General features: G+C 44.0%; 1 protein-coding gene across 1 annotated transcript in view; it reads right to left on the bottom strand.

The window, feature by feature from the left end:
• THADA (THADA armadillo repeat containing) overlaps positions 1-19,864 on the bottom strand; it is a 311,584-nt gene that overhangs the window by 48,411 nt on the left and 243,309 nt on the right. Inside the window, 4 exon segments of the mRNA XM_065890727.1 lie at positions 1,276-1,429; positions 5,674-5,746; positions 6,122-6,240; positions 6,788-7,167. Of these exon segments, the coding sequence (XP_065746799.1) occupies positions 1,276-1,429; positions 5,674-5,746; positions 6,122-6,240; positions 6,788-7,167 (726 nt within the window).

The raw sequence follows: 19,864 nt of genomic DNA, 5'->3' as shown, positions 1-19,864 counted from the left end.
TTTCCAAATATCTCTACCTTTACTTCCCAAAGATGCCTTAAACTTTTTTTATTTTATTTTTTGGCCACGCTGCGCGGCATGCAGGATCTTCCCCAACCAGGGATTGAACCTGTGCCCCCTGCAGTGCAAGCTCAGAGTCTTAACCACTGGACCACCAGGGAAGTCCAAAGATGCCTTAAACTTAAAACTACTTTCAGTGAAAGGAACCAGCAGTGTTCCTAGTCACTTAAGCCAGAAGCCTGGAAGTCATCCTTGAATGCTCCCTTTATATTAACCTCAACACCAAGTCCTGTTGATTCCACTTCCTAAATGCCTTAGAGCCTGGCCTTTCTTCTTCCTCAAGGCCACACTTCACTCTGTCCCATTTATTTCTCACCAAGGTCACTGCAATAGGCTTCCTGGAAGAGGTGATGGTTAGGCTGAGTCTTGAAAGACCAACAGGAGTCAGTCGAGCAGCAGTTTGTTTAGAGAACTGTTCTCCGCTGATGATGCATGGGGAGTGGTGGCCAGTGAGAAGGGAGAAGCAGGCAGGGCACAGAAGAGGAAGGGCCTTCTGAGCCAGGCTAAAGAGCATTTAGGTTTTATCCTGAAGGCAATGGGCACCCACTCAAAGGCTTTAAGCAGTGGAGGAAAATGCTCAGATCTGTATTTCAGAAAGACCACAGAGGCTTTTGGAAGCATAAGGAGAATGGCTTGGGGGACAAGACAGAAAGAAAAGAGGCCAATTAAGAGGCTGTTGGTGGGGCTTCCCTGGTTGGCGCAGTGGTTAAGAATCTGCCTGCCAATGCAAGGGACATGGGTTCGAGCCCTGGTCAGGGGAGATCTCACATGCCGCAGAGCAACTAAGCCCGTGTGCCACAACTACTGAGCCTGTGCTCTACAGCCCGAAAGCCACAACTACTGAGCCCACGTGCCACAACTACTGAACCCCGCGCGCCTAGAGCCCCTGCTCTGCAACAAGAGAAGCCACCCAATGAGAAGCCCGCGCACCGCAACTAGAGAAAAGCCCGCGTGCAGCAACAAAGACCCAAGGCAGCCAAAAATAAAAATAAATAAATAAATTTATATTAAAAAAAAAAGAGGCTGTTGGTGAAAAGTGATTAGAGTAAGAGAGTGAGAGGGTGGGAAGATCTTTGAAAGATGTAAAGGTATGGTATACGCTGTCATCTTTCATCCTCCCTTCTTTTTTTAACCTAGAGCATCTATTCACGCTTTTAATGCATTTGGTACGATGGACACCGCCCCCCGCCCCCAACAGCGGCTCAGCGCACTTACCAAGAATGGGATGGGGGTTGGTGAGGAAAAATGGTGCAGTGCTGGTGAGAACTTCAGCAGCGGCCAGCCTGGACTCGGTGGGAAGATGATCTCCACAAGAAGAGAGGACCAACTGAACCCACTGCTTCAGGTTGGGGGCCACCAAGTCCCTGGTCTAAAAGTACAAAGTATACATACAGCAGTTCAGAAGATGCGACATGGGCAGACATGGAATTAGGGATGAGCAAGGCTCCCTTGCATCGGGGAGTAACGTGATTAAGTTCTGACTAATGGGATGCCATTAAAAGTGGTATCTGTGCAATTTCAGGTAATATGTAAGGAAATATGCATGACCTTCACTTCTTGGGTTTCTCTGTCCTGCTAGTTGAACAAGGACAAGATGATGGGAGCTGGAGCAACTATCTGGGACCAGAAGATGGAAGCCACTTATTAAGGACAGCGGAACAACAAGGTAGAAGGGCTGGGGAGCCCAATAATGTCATGTCACTATCTGCTTTGGACAGCTTCTCTCCGGTTTAAGCCACTGTATTTTTGAGTTTCTGTTACATTTAAAGCAGCATCCTAACTAACATTACTGTTTAAACAAAGCCCTATTGTTGTTTCTTTATAGTAATAGCTTTATTGAGATACAATTCACATACCATATAATTTACCCATTTAAATACATAATTCCATGATTTTTAGTATATTCACAGATATGTGTGTACAACCATCACCACAGTCAATTTTAGAACATTTTCATCACCAAAAAGAGAAGCCCTGTATACTTTTTTATTTTATTTTATTTTTTTGGCGGTACGCGGGCCTCTCACTGTTGTGGCCTCTCCCCTTGCAGAGCACAGGCGCACAGGCTCCGGACACGCAGGCTCAGCGGCCATGGCTTATGGGCCCAGCCACTCCGCGGCATGTGGGATTTTCCCGGACTGGGGCACGAACCCGTGTCCCCTGCATCAGGAGGCGGACTCTCAACCACTGCACCACCAGGGAAGCCCCAGCCCTGTATACTTTAGCTATCATCCCCATCCTGTCAGCTCCCCCTCGCCCAGCCCTAAACCATTAATCTACTTTCTGTCTTTATGGATTTGTCCGTTCTGCACATTTCATATAAACTGAATCATACAGATGGCCAATAGACACATGAAAAGATGCTCAAAACTACTAATTATTAGAGAAATGCAAATCAAAACTACAATGAGGTATCATTTCATACCAGTAAGAATGGCCATCATTAAAAAGTCTACAAATAATAAATGCTGGAGCTGGTGTGGAGAAAAGGGAACCCTCCCCTACACTGTTGGTGGGAATTTAAATTAGTGCAGCCACTATGGAGAACACTTTGGAGGTTCCTTAAAAAACTAAAACTAGAACTACCATATGATCCTGCAATCCCACTCCTGGGCATATATCCGGAGAAAACTCTAATTGGAAAAGACACATGCTACACCAATGTGCACGGTGGCACTATTTACAATAGCCAAGACATGGAAGCAACCTAAGTATCCATCAACTTTATCCATGGATAAAGAAGACGTGACATATATACACAATGGACTATTACTCAGCCATAAAAAAGAATGAAATAATGCCATTTGCAGCAACATGGATGGACCTAGAGATTATCATACTAAGTGAAGTAAGTCAGACAAAGACAAATATCATATGATATCTCTTATATGTGGAATCTAAAAAAATAATATAAATGAACTTATCTACAAAGTAGAAATAGACTCACAGACATAGAAAACAAACTTACAGTAACCAAAGGGGATGGTGGATGGGCAAGGGGAGAGATAAATTAGGAGTCTGGGATTAACATATACACACTACTGTATATAAAATAGGTAAACAACAAGGACTTACTGTATGGCACAGGGAACTATATTCAGTATCTTATAGTAACCTATAATGGAAAAGAATCTGAAAAAGTATATATATATATAAGTATATAAAACTGAATCAAAATTAACTATACTTTAATAAAAAATGGTTAAAAAATTGAATCATACAATATGTGGTCTTTTGTCACTGGCTTCTTTCACTCAGCATGTTTTCAGGGCTCATCCATGCTGTAGGATGTATGTATCAGTACTTCATTACTTTTTATGGCTGAAAAATATTCCATTATATAGATATACCATATTTTATTTACCCATTCATCAATCAGTTGATGGACATTTGGGTTGTTTCCATCTTTTAAACTCTGGTTCTTTACTTTTTCTAGAAAGGGGATTATTGTTCCAAATAAATTTTACTTCCCCTATCAGCTAAGCCTCTTTAAATGTTCAAAATGAGATTACTGGCTCCTCTGATCATCTATGAGCATCTACGGAACTGAACTGATCAGTGTCTTAGATCATGAGGAAGCTGCTGACTTGTTAACTTTTCTCTCCCTGAAAAATTTCCAATATTCTTCAAATATCACTTCATTCAAGTACCAAGCAGTGCCTCGGAGATGCACATGACAACTGGTTAAAAACGGCTTTAGATGAGAACGCTGTCTTTTGACAGACTTGTTAGGCTGCCCTGTGACTACTTTCTCAGAACTTGTTCCCCAACCGCCCCCCCCTCCCGGCCCCAGGCTGTAGTTTTTTTAAGCAAATCCTCTCCCTTCCTACAAACTCTCCTCCTATCCTCCCCAAGACACACACATAACCTTTTTTTTAGCTTTTTGCATCTCCTAGTGACCACCTGGCTCTGGCCCCTCGGCCTGCCTCCGAATGACAGACCCAGAGAAACTGTGTATCTGCTTAGTACTCACCCTCTGGTCTTCTCTCTGTCCAGCCCCAGGCTCTCTGAATTTAACAATCTCCTATGTGAAGTCTTCCTCAGCTCTGCAAACACTCCCTCCGGCCTCTGCTTTCCCTCAGCCTCCTTCCTACTAGAGTATCATTTAATATCATGATCTAATGCTCCTTTTCTCTCGTTAGACTGCTCTCCAGTCTTCATCCTTGTACCCCCAGTACCTCTCTCAGGGCTGCTGGAGCATAGGAATAGGAATCCACAATGTTATGGTGCCACGATCACAGTGTGGTGATATGAAACCAAGATCTTCAGGTAATTTTACTGTGGTATTGACTGCCTTCTGTTTATAATAATTCTCTGATGGTGGCATCTTTCTCATATGCCCCTAAGTATGCAAGTATTTGTCCTAAGGCATCGTTCCAGGAAGCTGTTTTTTTTTTTTTTAAATTGAAGTATGGCTGATTTACTTCAACTATACTTACAGTGGTTTCAGGTGTACAGCAAAGTGATTCAGTTATATATATATTTTTTCAGATTATTTTCCATTATAGGTTATTACAAGATACTGAATATAGTTCCTTGTGCTATATAGTAAATCCTTGTTGCTTATCTATTTTATATGTAGTAGCTTGTATCTGTTAATCCCATACTCCTAATTTATCCCTTTCCCACCCTCCTTTTCCCCTTTGGTAGCCATAAGTTTGTTTTCTATGTCTGTGAGTCTGTTTCTGTTTTGTATATAGATTCATTTGTATTATTTTTTAGATTCTACATATAAGGGATATCATATGATATTTGTCTTTCTCTGTCTGACTTAACTTCACTTAGCATGATATTCTCTAGGTTCATCCATGTTGCTGCAAATGGCATTATTTCATTCTTTTTTATGGCTGAGTAATATTCCATTGTATGTGTATATCCCATCTCCTTAAGCCAACTGTCTGTTGATAGGCACTTGGGTTGTTTTCATGTCTTGGCTATTGTAAATAGTGTTGCTATGAACACTGGGGTGCATGTATCTTTTCAAATCAGAGTTTTCATCTTTTCTGGATATATGCCCAGGAGTGGGATTTCTGGATCATATGGCAGCTCTATTTTCAGTTTTTTAAGGAACCTCCATACTGTTTTCCACAGTGGCTACACTAATTTACATTCTCACCAACAGCGTAGAAGGGTTCCCTTTTCTCCCCCAGGAAGCTGTTTTGATTACTTTAGGTCCACCCCACCCCCAAAGACATGTTCTAAGACAGGTGGGACACATCTGGGCCTCCACACAAAGCCAGCTGGACCACGTTTGGGGGGGATATTTAAGCCTTAGCGATACATTTTCATACATAGTTGACTAGGATGCAATCCTTGTGACAAGGAGTTTGGGCATAAATGTACGTATGTCCTGGAGGAAGAAGGTTGTGTTACCCTCATGGACTCAAATCAAATGTGCCCAGAACAAGAGAAAAGAAATGCCAAACATGGTGCTCAGAAAATTCTCCCCAAGTTATACCTAAAGTGAAAAACCAACATGAATGATATTTTTGTAGAAGCTACACACATATGCCACAGAGATTCTGCCTGTGGGACAGTTCACTTTTACTGACACCTTCCAGGGAAATCAGAGGACAGAAATCCAGACCCCAAAACAGGGGAAATTAGCCTCACCTCCTCACACGTCTGCATGTGGTGGGCAATCACCTTGGAGGCGAGTCTCAGAGCTTCACTTTGTATTTCAGACCTAGGAAAGTCAGCCAGAAATCACACAAAACATATAATCGCCCTGAAACTAATATAATATTGTAAGTCAATTATACTTCAATAAATAAATATGAAAATACATACATAAATAAATAAAATCGAACATTTTATATACATATGGTTTTTACAGCTAGTCTGTAATCCATGTGGCTGTGAATACTACTAGAAATCTCTACCTTGTGGCTATACAAATGCATCCGGAAGCAACTACCTTTTGGTAACTAACTGGGAACTCTGACATCATTCTATTGCTTGGGCTTAGAACACAGGCTGGGCTATGCTCAAGTTCATTACATAACTGACTGATGGGACCATGTGTTGTACCAAGTTTGCACAGGGAGCACTGGAGGCAAACCTTTCATTGGAAGCAATATCCATTGTCCAGATCAAGAACTCCTTTGGGGTTAGATGGACACAGCGCTCTGTGTGAGGAAGCCACTCACTGGGGTCCATGCAATGGAGAATTTTCAGTATCTGTGTGAGCCAGATCCATGGAAAACAAACAAACAAACACACACACACCCCTGAGAAAAGTCTCCAGAATCTAAATAATAATCATTTGTACCAATAAGGGACTCTATCTTTCAAAAAGCGCCCACTGACTTCTTTTTTCCCCCTTAATAGCTTTGCAAGACCAAGATAGTCTAGAGCAGTGGCATACTGGGATCAGAGGGCAGATGCCATATTCCTAGGTCAGTGCCCTTTCCTTTTGATCATGCTTTCCAGGTGACCATCTGCCCCCAAAGAGCCATGTCAGCAAAGACTGCTTACTCTCTCAATCTCTATCTTTGGTTAATCTCTGTCATCAATACCATTATCATCAAACACTTTTCTCAGCGCTCTTTTATGCATGAAGCCATGCCAAGCACCGTGCGAGAGAGTCCTTGCCCTTTGGATGCTGAATCTCCTTCCAATCCTGGAGATGCCAAAACCGATCCTGCCTCCTGACCTTATCACTCCAGTGGGCTCACCAAAGACTGTGGGGAATGGAAAGGGATGGTCAGTACACCAGAGACTTCACCTTGCAGAGGCATTCTGGGTGACTTTCCTTCATAGCCAAAATCAAGAATGTCCCTCCCATATTCCATAGCAAGGGCGGCAGTCCCTTCTCTCCTAGTCCCGAGGCTGCTGCTGAGAACCTTTCCAACAGGGCTTCCAGCGTCAGCAGGCGCACTTCAGGGAAGGAAGACTCCAACAGCCGAGAGAAGGAGATGGGAACGTCCCTTGCCTGCTCTCCAGCCTGGGCCGCTACTGCCCACACTGCAGCGATGGCCAGTTTGGTGAGGCTCTGGAGGTACTGGGGCAGGCCTGGCACCGTGAAGGTATAGGGGAATCCAGTTATCAACTCTGATTCCAAGATGATCCTTCTGACTTCCTCCCAGAAGCCAAGATGCTCCAGAACTAAAAAACAAAAAAGCAAAGGAAAAGAGGCAATCACTTTATTCAAACTTCCACAAAAGGACATAGGTGAACACACAAGACTCTGCATACCCTGGGTGGGACAACCAGACGTCATTCCTGAGTAGATTTCACACTAACCATGTAATAAGTGAGTAGGCCACTAAGCTTCAGACTTCTGGCCCAGAAGCACTTTCTATTTAGGTAATTCATGATTTTCCCCCTAGAGTGACAGAAGGCATTCCTATCAGAAGATGTGCTCCGGGCGTCCCTCCCTGATAGTCAATAAATATAAACTCAGTGACCTCCTGAATCCTCAAGTCTCATAGCTGAGCAGGATAAAAGAACATCTAGTCCACGCTTCCCTCAGGGGCTCAGATCCCCTCAACAGCACCTTTTCTCAGAGGCTCTTGGTAGAACCCTACAGTGATTTGGAGCTCACAAGACAGACTGTTCCACTGTTAACAGATCTATTTGCCACAAAGTTCTTTTTGGAGTTTCCACTCAGTGGCCCAATTCTGCATTTTGAGCCCTTTAGGCATTTGAATACAGTTATTATATCCCCTGTCTTCTCTAGGTGAAACACTCCTTCTTCCTTCAACTAGTCCCCAGATGATGGGGTCCACCCTCTCTCACTGTTCTAAGCCACCTTCCTTTGGATGTGCCTCACCCCTCTTCAGGCATGGCGCCACACAAGGGCACACGACTCTCCCTCGTGGTCTGAGCAGCAGGACTGTTGCTTGCCCTGTTCTCACATGAGGTTCCTGGAGTTGTATCACACCGTTGACTCATGTGGAGCATAAAGTCAACTGAACCACAGGCTTTTTTTTTTTTTCACATGGTCCACTGACAGTGGTGAGTCATCCATCTCCCACCTTGTACTCAGGACTTAGATCAAGACTTGTTTTCTTTGTTTGTTTGAAACCGAAGCAGATCCCTGTTAAATTTTATGGTCTGCCTTTTAGATTGCCGAGATCTTTTTTTTTTTTTTTTTTTTTTTTTTTTTTTTTTTTTTTTTGCGGTACGCGGGCCTCTCACTGTTGTGGCCTCTCCCATTGCGGAGCACAGGCTCCGGACGCGCAGGCTCAGCGGCCATGGCTCACGGGCCCAGCCGCTCCGCGCCACGTGGGATCTTCCCGGACCGGGGCACGAACCCTTGTCCCCTGCATCGGCAGGCGGACTCTCAACCACTGCGCCACCGGGGAAGCCCCCGAGATCTTTTTGTATTCTCAGTTCTGATCACAAATATTTATTGCCTGCTTACTATGTGATGGGTGCTAAGTGAAATAAGAATAATGCCTTCAGGGAGTTTCTATTCTAATTTGAGAAAAAGAAATGAATGACTAGGTGATTCTAATATAGTGGTGGAAGTGATCACCTGAGTCTTAAAGAGGCAGAGAGAGGTGAATGCGTTGGAACCACCAAGCAAAGGTTCAAAGCAAAGGTTCAAAGGTTCAAAGGCATAAAACAGAATGGACCACGTGAGGAACTATAGGCAGCCTGACCTCAGCACAGAATTCGAGGTGGGGAACAGCGGGAGAGGAGGCTAGAGCAGCAGCATGTCCAGGACATGGGGAACCTCCTCGGCCACGTGAAGGAGCTTGGACATTTTTCTGCAGGCAAGGGGATGCCATCGAGGGGTTATTTTAAGCAACAAGGTCAGGTGAACATGTCCACTGAAGTGTTCTTATTGCTGAGAGGCCAATATTAGAGGCAGGGAGCCCAGCTGAACGACTACTGCAGTAGTGGAAGAGAGAAATGATGAGGGTGTAAAGTAAGGAACAGACAGGAAGAAGGTGCGTTTGAGAAGCATCGAAGGAATAAAACTGGCAGCAGTGGGGGACTGGCGGGGGAAGGAGTCTTGGGTACCTCCCAGAACCCAGATTCTTCATACAGCACATTCATCATCCAATAGAAGCTGGGTAAACCTCAATGTGACAGGCAGGCTGTAAGTTATCACTAAAGATGTGGACTGGACCAGCGTGGAGGACAGAGGGCTTTGGTGAGTATTATAGTTGGCTCCCTGCCTGCCCCACCCCCCACCCCACTCCAAGCTCTCATCAATTCATTAACCAGCTCTCTTAGGGTCTAGGTATTCCCCAGTTATGAATCCTCCTAACTCTACCATTCTGCTCACATGTTATCTACAAGAACATCAGGAGAGACTTCATCAAATGCCTTGCTGAAATTTAGATATCTCATAACTCAGTGAACACTACTGACTCCTAGAAAACGATCACAAACAGAATAAAAATGTAAAAGATTAAAGTAACAGTTGGAAAAAACTCACTTGGAATTGAAGTATTACATAGGCTTGCAATAATCCAGGAATTATTGCAATAATAAATAATAAAAATATAGACTATTCCTGTTACACATCAAACTGTTTCAAAAAGAAGTTTCTCCAGGGGCTTCCCTGGTGGCGCAGTGGTTGAGAACTCGCCTGCCAATGCAGGGGACATGGCTTCGAGCCCTGGTCCGGGAAGATCCCACATGCTGCGGGAGCAACTAAGCCTGCAAGTCACAAGTACGGAAGCCTGTGCGCCTAGAGCCCGTGCTCCACAACAAAGAGAAGCCACCGCAATGAGAAGCCCGTGCACCGCAACAAAGACCCAATGCAGCCAAAAATAAATAATAAATTAATTAATTTTTTAAAAAAAAGTTTCTGCAAAGAGGCAGAAGAGGGGCTTGGGCTCCTATATGATGGTGCCCCTAGAGGCCACCCCCCCCCCCCCGCCCACCTGCTAGCTGTGCTTGCAGACACACCGCTGCTCTTAACCCAGACTCTGCTGAGGTCTAAGTTCCAGCAGGAGGGCAGCCTTCTTTGCAAAGCAGCAGGGAAAACCCCAGGTGTCAGGATCCTCAACTTTTGTGTCATCATCTCTATTTTCAATGCCTAAAAACTTAATCCCAGTATAATTTAGAAATGAGAAGACCACACTCCAGTGATCTCCAGGTGTCACTTTCCTAGCCTTCCCACCCACTGCTACCTGAGGACAACACTGTATCAAAAAGGGTTTTCACTTGTTAGGCTAGGAGTCAGAAACATGGCTCAGAGACATGCTCTTTAAAACATAATTAAAAACAGGAAGAACTGTCTTGGTCATTCTGGATAATTTTCAGATGAACCTGCTATAGGTATTCCAGGCGGAGTGTATAGTCCGCTGGACTCAAGAGCTAGGCACCCAGACACACTTGCTTCCTTTAAGACCTTGAGGAAGGATGACATGATCAAGAAGCCCAGGACTGAAGGCACAACCCCAAAGATAGGGGACATGGGGCACCTGCTCAGGAAGGGCTTCTTTGGGACTTCTTGGCCTCCACTGCCTGTGGACTTCAGTATAATCCCATAAGCATGCATTAAGTATATAGTAGGTACTTCGGAGATACAGAGATTCAGAGCTGAGAAAGAAAAATTACCTGCTGTCAAAGAGATTTAAAACTGACGGGAGGATAAAGACAACCACTAAAATTGCAAAATGCTTAGTACCATAAAATCATTAGTGAGACGAGCTGACAACTATTGAGTATTAACATGCCAGACACTATAGAATATTATATATCCATTATTTAATGCTATGAATAATAATTACTTTTAGAATTGACACTCGTTGAGTATTAGTCTAAGCACTTCAACAAGTACTAAATCATTTAATGAAGTAGGCGCTGTTATGATTCCCTGGTATTTTACAGATGAGAAAAGAGGTTAAGTTACTTGCCCAAGGTCACACAGGGAATTGTAGGTAAAGGGAATACGAAAGCCATAAGAATGACCAAAATGAAAGCAATGTGCACTTATTTTCTATCGTAAGTTAAAAAAAAAGGGGGGGGCTTTCAGAAGGGAACAAAATTTAAGATGGGCAGGGACTTCCCTGGTGGCACAGTGGTTAAGAATCCGCCTGCCAATGCAGGAGACACGGGTTCGAGCCCTGGTCCGGGAAGATCCCACATGCCGCGGAGCAACTAAGCCCGTGTGCCACAACTACTGAGCCTGTGAGCCACAACTACTGAGCCCGTGTGCCTAGAGCCCATGCTCCGCAACAAGAGAAGCCATCGCAACGAGAAGCCTTCGCACCTCAATGAAGAGTAGTTCCCGCTCGCCGCAACTAGAGAAAGCCCGCGCGCACAGCAACTAAGACGCGCGCAGCCATAAATAAATGAATGAATGAATAAACAAATTATTTATTTATTTATTTATTTAAGATGGGCACTGAGGCTGCCCAGAGGTGCCTGCCTGGGAGAGGAAGGGTCAGGGCAGGTGCTCAGGGGAGTTGGGAGAGAGTAGACAGGAGAGACCTGCGAACAGGTTCGCTGAATTAATGTGTCAATAGAGGAGCAGCAGGGGAGGTTAGGTCGGAGCCACAAGCTAGGAAACTATCAGATGACATTCATGTAGGCACTTTCTCCAAACTGCTGCTTAGAAAAAATGTTCTTGGTCCTGCAGCAAGACCCAATGAGGTGTCCTAAAGCAGAGTTTCTCAAACTTGAGTGAGCATCAGAACCACCTGGAGGGCTTGTTAAATCACAGGCTGCTGCCTGGGCCTCGCCCCCAAAGTTTCTGATTCAGGAGGGCGGGGGTGGGGGCTGAGAATCTGCATTTCTAACAAGCTCCCAGGTGATGTTGCTGCTAGGCCACGTACTTCAAAACCACTGCCCTCAGGGGATGGTTTTTTCTTTTAATTAATTAAAAAAAATTTTTTTAAATTAATTAATTAATTTTTGGCTGCGTTGTGTCTTCGTTGCTGTGCGCAGGCTTTCTCTAGTTGCGGCGAGTGGTGGCTACTCTTCGTTGCGGTGCATGGGCTTCTTCTCATTGCGGTGGCTTCTCTTGTTGTGGAGCACAGGCTCTAGGCGGCCGGGCTTCAGTAGTTGTGGCTCACGGGCTCTAGAGCGCAGGCTCAGTAGTTGTGGTGCATGGGCTTAGCTGCTCCGCGGCATGTGGGATCTTCCCGGACCAGGGCTCGAACCCATGTCCCCTACATTGGAGGTGGATTCTTAACCACTGCGACACCAGGGGAGTCCCAGGTGATGGTTTTAATAAAACCAACCATGCCTCAATCCCACCCTTGTAGATTCTGATTCAGTTGGTTTGGAGTTGGTCACAGACATCTGGAGTCTTTTTTTTAAAAAAATATTTATTTACTTATTTGGGTGTGTCCGGTCTTAGCTGCAGGCATGAGGGATCTCTCCTTGCAGCGCGCAGGCTTCTCTCTAGTTTTGGTGCATGGGTTCTAGAGCGCACATGGACTTTGTTGCCCTGCAGCATATGGGATCTTAGTTCTCCGACCAGGGATTGAACCCGTGTCCCCTGTATTGGAAGGCGGATTCTCAACCACTGCGCCACCAGGGAAGTCCTGACATCTGGAGTCTTTTTTTTTTTTTTTTTTTTTTGCGGTACGCGGGCCTCTCATTGTTGTGGCCTCTCCCGCTGTGGAGCACAGGCTCCAGACGCGCAGGCTCAGCGGCCATGGCTCACGGGCCCAGCCGCTCCGCGGCACGTGGGATCCTCCCCGACCGGGGCACGAACCCATGTCCCCTGCATCGGCAGGCGGACTCTCAACCACTGCGCCACCAGGGAAGCCCCTGGAGTCTTAAGAACAGGTAATTCTGCTCTGTGCCCCAGCTGAGAACCACACTCCTCGGCTACGACTTTCATAGGGGCTCACAGGGTTTTCGGGATGGGTAGTAGGGGCTGCAGTTCCAAAGAGCACAGCTGATTCCAGCCCAGTACTTCACCACAGTGAAGAACTAGAAAGTTCACTGCCCCCCATTTTCTCTTACCAATAAAAACATCAAAGGAGGGGAAACCCCCAAGAATTCAAAAGAATGAATAAACTCTATAAAGGCCCCTTGCAGGCAGGCCTTTGATACTGGCTCATTATATACAGGTTCTGTTCTAGGGCTAGGGTGTAGCAGTGAATTAGAAAGACCAGGCTCTGCTCTCATGGAGTTCCCATTTAGATGTGGACCACAGAACACCCTCTGCCCCTCTGCCAGAGTGAGGGGCTCTCTGGGCAGAACAGGAGGTTGGGATTAGAAACACGAGCAGCAGCAGTGACTAAAAAGGATGTATTGCTTTCCCCTCTAGCACAGCAGTTTCTCAGCCCGGGAGGTACATTAAATTTATCTGGAGAGTTTTAGAAAAACACTTATGTCAGGGGACACTTGATTGCATCTCTGGGGCGAGCCTGGTTTCAAGGTGACCCAGGTGATTCTATTGTTCAGCTGAGGTCACAGCTACTGTTTTATGGGCTCTGCACCCCACAGCACGTAGAGCTCACCAAATGGATCTCACAACCAGGATTTCTTCCTAGTGAAGCACAGTTTTGTGTCCTGCCCTACCAAACGCATTTCAAAGTTGAGATCAACACCAAGTACTTGTTTCCATTTTTGTGAGGGCCTGCTGTCCACAAGATACAAAACAAACAAACAAACAAACAAACAAACGATACAAAAAAAGTCAAGTTAGTTCTTTGATGGCACTTAGTTCTTCTTCAGTCTGAGGTCTGGCAACTCTCTTCTCTAGAAGATAACTTTTCTACTTGCAATTTCAATTTTGCCAGCTTTGGGTTGCCTCCTTTCTATCTTTCCTGGAAAGTCAAGTGTTCCAATTAAAGAATCAAGTCCCTCCCCTTTAATCGCCCCATCTTATTTTTCATTATTTAGATGATTTTTATAAACTCTTGTTAATTGCAGTTTTTTCCCAGCCCTCCTTGTTTGGAATATCTTTGGATTTTCCCAACAGTGTAGTCATTTTAGTCACCCAAGTATGTGTGACTGATTCTAAACATCCAATTTGATTTCACTTTTGGAATTAACTTCTTTTTTTCTTCTTTAGAGCAAGCATATTTCTAGCCTTCAAAGGAATGGCTTATTGGCTGGATTCACTTGGAAAGACAATACCTCCTGCTGTGCTATGTCCCGGTTCAATGGAGAAATAATTCTCAAGTTTGGAATTCAAGAATCAATCAAATATCAAAAACAATGTGACAGGCTGGTATAAGTTGCCAACATTTTATTTTGTAAAGAAAGAATGTTAAAAACCTACCATCTATTATTTCATGAAAGAAAGGCTATCTGAACACCAAAAAAGTCATAGATTCCTAGTGTCATCATAAAGGACAATTCTTTAAAAAAATGTGGTTTAAAGAAAAATTTGCTATAGTTGTCATTTTGCTATAGTTTTATTGTGAAAATATCATCAGGGAGTAGCATTAGGGAACTGCAGCTTTGGAGAAGTTGATCAAGTTTCCTGAGGTTGATGTGTTTGGAGAACATGCCCAGCCTGAACAGAGGTGTCCTAGAGAGGAATGAAGGGACTTTGCCGAGTCCCTCAGGACAGCGAGTAGAGTGTCTGTGAGAAGGAGCAAAGTGGTCCATTCACACAATTCCCTCTGGGAATCTCAGATGTGTTATTTTAGCAGTTTTAGTTCTTTGGCGAGTTGCAGATTTCAGTGTTATGTCTGCAACCTGAACAGTGACTGCTAAATTAACTGGATTTCAAAGCTGCCATTCTCTAACCAACCAAGGTAGGGCGCTAACATCAACCCAGGCTGCTGAAAGAGGATTTAAAAAGCAGCACTACCTAGAGCATGGTCAGCTCCTAGTTCCCAAATCCTGTTCTATTATTTAGTGAAGTAAGTCTCCTCCCCAAAGGAGGAACACAGCCCCAAAGGGCAGGCCCACGGGGCATTTATCTTTGATTTTCTGAGCTACAGGTTTGTTAAAAAAAAAAAAAAAAAAAATCAACGTAATTTTAAAAGATTCGTGTTAATCTAAATAGCTTTGACAAGAGCATTCTGGAAAACAATGTGGATGTGGATGATATCATTACCACATAATTATGGATATAGTGGAGTTTCACCATAAGAGCATTTAATTTAGGTGAATTTAACTCTAAGTACTCGGCAAACAGAGAGAAAGAGATTGAAAAATAACAATTAAGGGCTTCCCTGGTGGCCCAGTGGTTGAGAGTCCACCTGCCGATGCAGGGGACATGGGTTCGTGCCCCGGTCTGGGAAGATCCCACATGCCGCGGAGCGGCTAGGCCCGTGAGCCATGGCCACTGAGCCTGCGCGTCCGGAGCCTGTGCTCCACAACGGGAGAGGCCACAACAGCGAGAGGCCCGTGTATTGCAAAAAAAAGAAAAATAACAATTAAAAGCGAGAGGGCAGTTTCACCTGACATTCCAATCACTGAGAATATCCCCAGGATGGTGGCTGTGCTGTTACCTTAGACGACTGGCTCTCAAACTTCGGCGTACTCACCTCCAGAGTTCCTGATTCAGTAGGTCTGGGACGGGGCCCCCCAAATCACACTTCTAACAAATCCTGGGCGATGCTGCTGCTGATGCAGGGACCACACTTTAAGAACCACTACTTCAGACCATCTGAGATCCCCGTGCTTCTCATAGTGTAAACATCTTGCCATGCCGAACGTGTGTAATTCTAGTGTTTAATGGTGTTTGTTTTCGTACACCATGGCCCCTCATCATATGTCAACCCCTTCATCTAGTGCTCAACCAAAGAGCTCCTGAACATTACATAGTTCCTGGCCTTCGCTGTTAATGTCACGAACCAAGATAGCCTGATTGCTTTGTGCTGAGCTGGCCAAAATAAAAGGGGCCAGAGGGAGTAAGTGTACAGGCCCAAATTGACAGAGTTTTCTTGGCCCCAGCAGAGATGGTTATGGGAGAAGCTAAAACCCCAATAATCACAGCAAACGTGTTCTACTTGTAAGCAGCAATCAGAATCCATAAAGGGGGAAGGATCCTCCTCAGGACTGAAAGGACCAACAAAACAAAAAAAAAAAATAGTTTCACTGCTATGGAGCAAGTCACTTACTGTGGATACCATGTAAATGGCAATGATACTGATTGTGCCACTATGGTGGTCACTTGCCACTGACTGAGCCTCAGAAGAATGTTCTGTTTTCTGCCTGACCTTGCACATGCTGTTCCCTCCGGCTTGAATGAATAAATGAACAAATGAATTTCTCTTTCATATATTGTAATGGTTCTGAATTCTCTGATACCATTTGGTCAAGAAAATTTTGTAGAAATTTCCCCTATCCTTCCCCCCCTCAGAATCTCTACCCTCCTTAAAGAAGTAGAGAGTGAGGAAATACGAAGCAGATTTTACTTTTAAGGCATAATGAAAGGGCCAACTTTTTCTGTTTCAAAGATCTGTAGCTCTGGTTAGAGAGATCTGTAATCAGATCCAACAAAAGTTCTTATCTGGAACAGTTGATAAACTGGTTCTAAAAATAATCACAGACGATAATTTGTACACTCCGTGAATGTTAATGTCCTGTTATGTTATTTCTCGGTTTAAAAAAACCTGTATTTGTAGAGAAAAGGAAACCATAGGAACTACAACAACATCAACAACAAATCAACTGATTTAATAAATCTTGGCTTCTCCTTATCGAAGGGAAATTCCATTCTTCTATTTAATCCTCTGCCCCTCCCAGTAAACTGTAATCCAGACCCGAGGGGCCCTTCCAGTTACAAACATGTAGAATGACCTAGTGGAAGGGTTTGGAGACTAACTTTGTCTAGAGAAGTGCCCTGAACTGGTACTAGTTGTTTATTTCTTGCCTACTTTTGTTTCTAGGTCTCTGGACTCCTAGGTCTCTAGGTCTCATGCCCGGCTTTCATAGGTATGGTGCCTGACACACACCCCTTTGAAAACATTCCCCCTTTCCCTTGTCCCAGCCTATTCTCAAAGTATTTTTTTAAGCACAGAATTCCTTATCTGCTGTTGAGGAAGAAGGAAGAGTTTCTGAGAATACTATTTGAAGGACTCTCTAGTCAACCCGTAAAATAGGCACAGTCCCAGTGGCTTGGACAACACAGAGTCAGAAGAGCTCTGAAAGGATTTGGGTAGGCTAAAAATGAGCTCATCAGGCACTGGGTGGGACCAGCAGTTTTTACTTCTCACCTCCACCCATCATCCCATCCCTGCTTCTGCCCAACACTGGGAGGAAGTCAGGAAATACTTGTGGATAAACACATGACAACCCAAAGACACAAACATAAAATTACTTCTAAGTAATACACTGCTTTGGATTCTTTGTCAGCGAATTGCTCCTAAGGACAAGACTGGGAAATCAGAAACTTCCTTATCATCACACCTTAGACATCCCTGTTTAATTTAACCTTTTCCCCACAAAGGACCTCAGGCTTCTCTTCCACCCTTAGGCAATGAGATATAGTGTGAAATCAACTTGAGAGTCTTGGTAGCTGGCTGGGAAGACTCCTTTAAATAACTGGGGCTTACCTCTGTTGTCTCACCTGTAATGAGAGACTAGGACCACTGATTTCAATCCCTTGCCAGCACTACAGTTTACAGTTCTGGAAGAAACAGACTCTAAGACTGAAGAGGTTCCTGGCACCACTGGACTACATCAATGTCTCTGGGAATGATGCTACAAGGTATAGTTTACAGCTGGCAAACCCAAGAGAGTCTGGCTGGACTGCAAATGCTACTTAATGTGAAGTCTGGCCCCAGCCAGGGAGGAATTAAGTAAATTCTGCCAGATGGGCAATGGAGGTGAGTCTGGGAGTAAGCATACCTGGCCATGGGACCAGCAGAAGCTCTGTCTCCTCCTCTGGATGAGATGACCATTCATTTCTTTGTTCTTGCTACCAATATTACTTCCTAATAGCTGCTTTTCTTACAGTGTTGGATTTTTCCTTTTGTGTTACTTTTCATGGAGTTTTTACAATTTTTTTCATGTGACCTTCACCTCAATCCTCTGAAGGTATTATCCCCACTTTGCAATTGAGGAACTAAGAGGTTTCAAAACAAAGTGATGAAAGTGATTTCTGCTTTAACCCATGAAAGTTTAACTGCTACAGAAATTGCCCTTTGCCATAAACAACTAGAAAACTAGACAAATGTATGAAACTATCGTTTTTAAACATCAGACATGAGTAGTATGTTTCCCTGAGAGAAGGAAACAAACAAGGTAGGCCTTATAGTTGCCCTGGACTACTACCTAGAGGCAACTTCCATGCTCCAGCACAGAGAGGGGGAACCCAGAGCCCAGAGATCTTGCTGAGCCAGAACAACTGGATATTCATATGAAAAAAAACAAAAAAAGAGAACTTTGACCTTATCTCATGACATACACGAAAATTAGCTTAAAGTGGACCATGGATCTAAATGTAAAACCTTAAATAGCAAACTTTAGAAGAAAACTTGGGACCTCTCTGGCGGTCCAGTGGTTAAGATGCCACGCTTCCAATGCAGGGGGTTGGGGGTTCAATCCCTGGTCGGGGAACTAAGATCCCACATGCCGCGCGGCACGGCCAAAAAAAAGGAAAAAAAAAAACAAAGCAAACTTTAGAAGAAAACCTGAGAGAACATCATTGTGACCTTAGGATAGGCAAAGACTTCTTTACTAGGGCACAAAAAGCATAAGACACAGAGAAAATGGATAAATCAGACTTCATCAAAATTAAAAACAGTTGCTCTTCAAAAGACATTGTTAAGGTTTTCCTTGGTGGCGCAGTGGTTGTGAGTCCGCCTGCTGATGCAGGGGACACGGGTTCGTGCCCGGGTCCGGGAAGATCCCACATGCCGTGGAGCGGCTGGGCCTGTGAGCCATGGCCGCTGAGCCTTCACGTCCGGAGCCTGTGCTCCGCAACGGGAGAGGCCACAACAGTGAGAGGCCCGCGTACCGCAAAAAAAAAAAAGACATTGTTAAGAAAAAAGACAAGCAACAGATAGGTAGAAAATCTTTAACAAATGTTTGTATAAAATACTTATATCCAGAACACAGAACTTTCACTACTCAATAATAAGAAAAACACAATTTAAAAAAGAAATGTGCGAGAGATTTGAATAGACACTTTACCAAGAAAGATATATGTATGGCAAATATGGTACACGAAAAGGTACTCAGCATAACTGGTCATTAGGGAAATGCAAATTAAAATCACAGTGAGACACCACTACACATGTACCAGAATGGCTAAAATTAACAAGAGGGGCAATACCACATCTAGATGAGGATGCAGAATAACTGGGCCTCTCATACATTGTTCCTGGGGATGCAAAGTGGTAAGGCCCTTTGGAAAGCAGTTTGGCAGTTTCTTATTACCTAAAGAATCCTTATCATATGACCTAGTAATTCCTTTCCTAGGTTTTACTTATGAAGGATAAAAACATATGGCCACACAAATACTTCTATGCTCAGAGCTGCATTATTCACAATTTCCAAAAAGTGGAATAATGCTACCAGAGCTGCATTATCCACAATTTCCAAAAAATGTATTTCAACTGGTGAATTAATATAAACAACACATGCATATAATGGAATACTACTCAGCAAGAAAAAGTCATGACACATCACATTAATCAAGGACAAAAATTATACGATCATCTCATTAGATGCAGAAAAAGAATTTGACAAAATCCAACACTCTTTTATGATAAAAACACTCAACAAGCAAGAAACAGAAGGGACTTCTTCAACCTGATAAAGGGCATCTATGAAAAACCCACAGCTAACACCATATTTAATGGTGAAAGTCTAAAAGCTCTCCTCCTAAGATCAGGAACAAGGCACTTCCATTCAACATTGTACTGGAAGTTCTAGCCAGGGTGATCAGGCAAGAAAAATAAATAAAAGGCATCCAGATTGGAGAGGAAGAAGTAAAACCTATCTCTATTGCACAGGACATGATTTCATA

The sequence above is a fragment of the Phocoena phocoena genome, chromosome 14 (genome assembly GCF_963924675.1).
Source record: "Phocoena phocoena chromosome 14, mPhoPho1.1, whole genome shotgun sequence".
Lineage (NCBI taxonomy): Eukaryota > Metazoa > Chordata > Mammalia > Artiodactyla > Phocoenidae > Phocoena > Phocoena phocoena.
The sequence above is the reverse complement of the archived record's forward strand: the minus strand, read 5'-3'. Positions and strand labels throughout refer to the sequence as shown.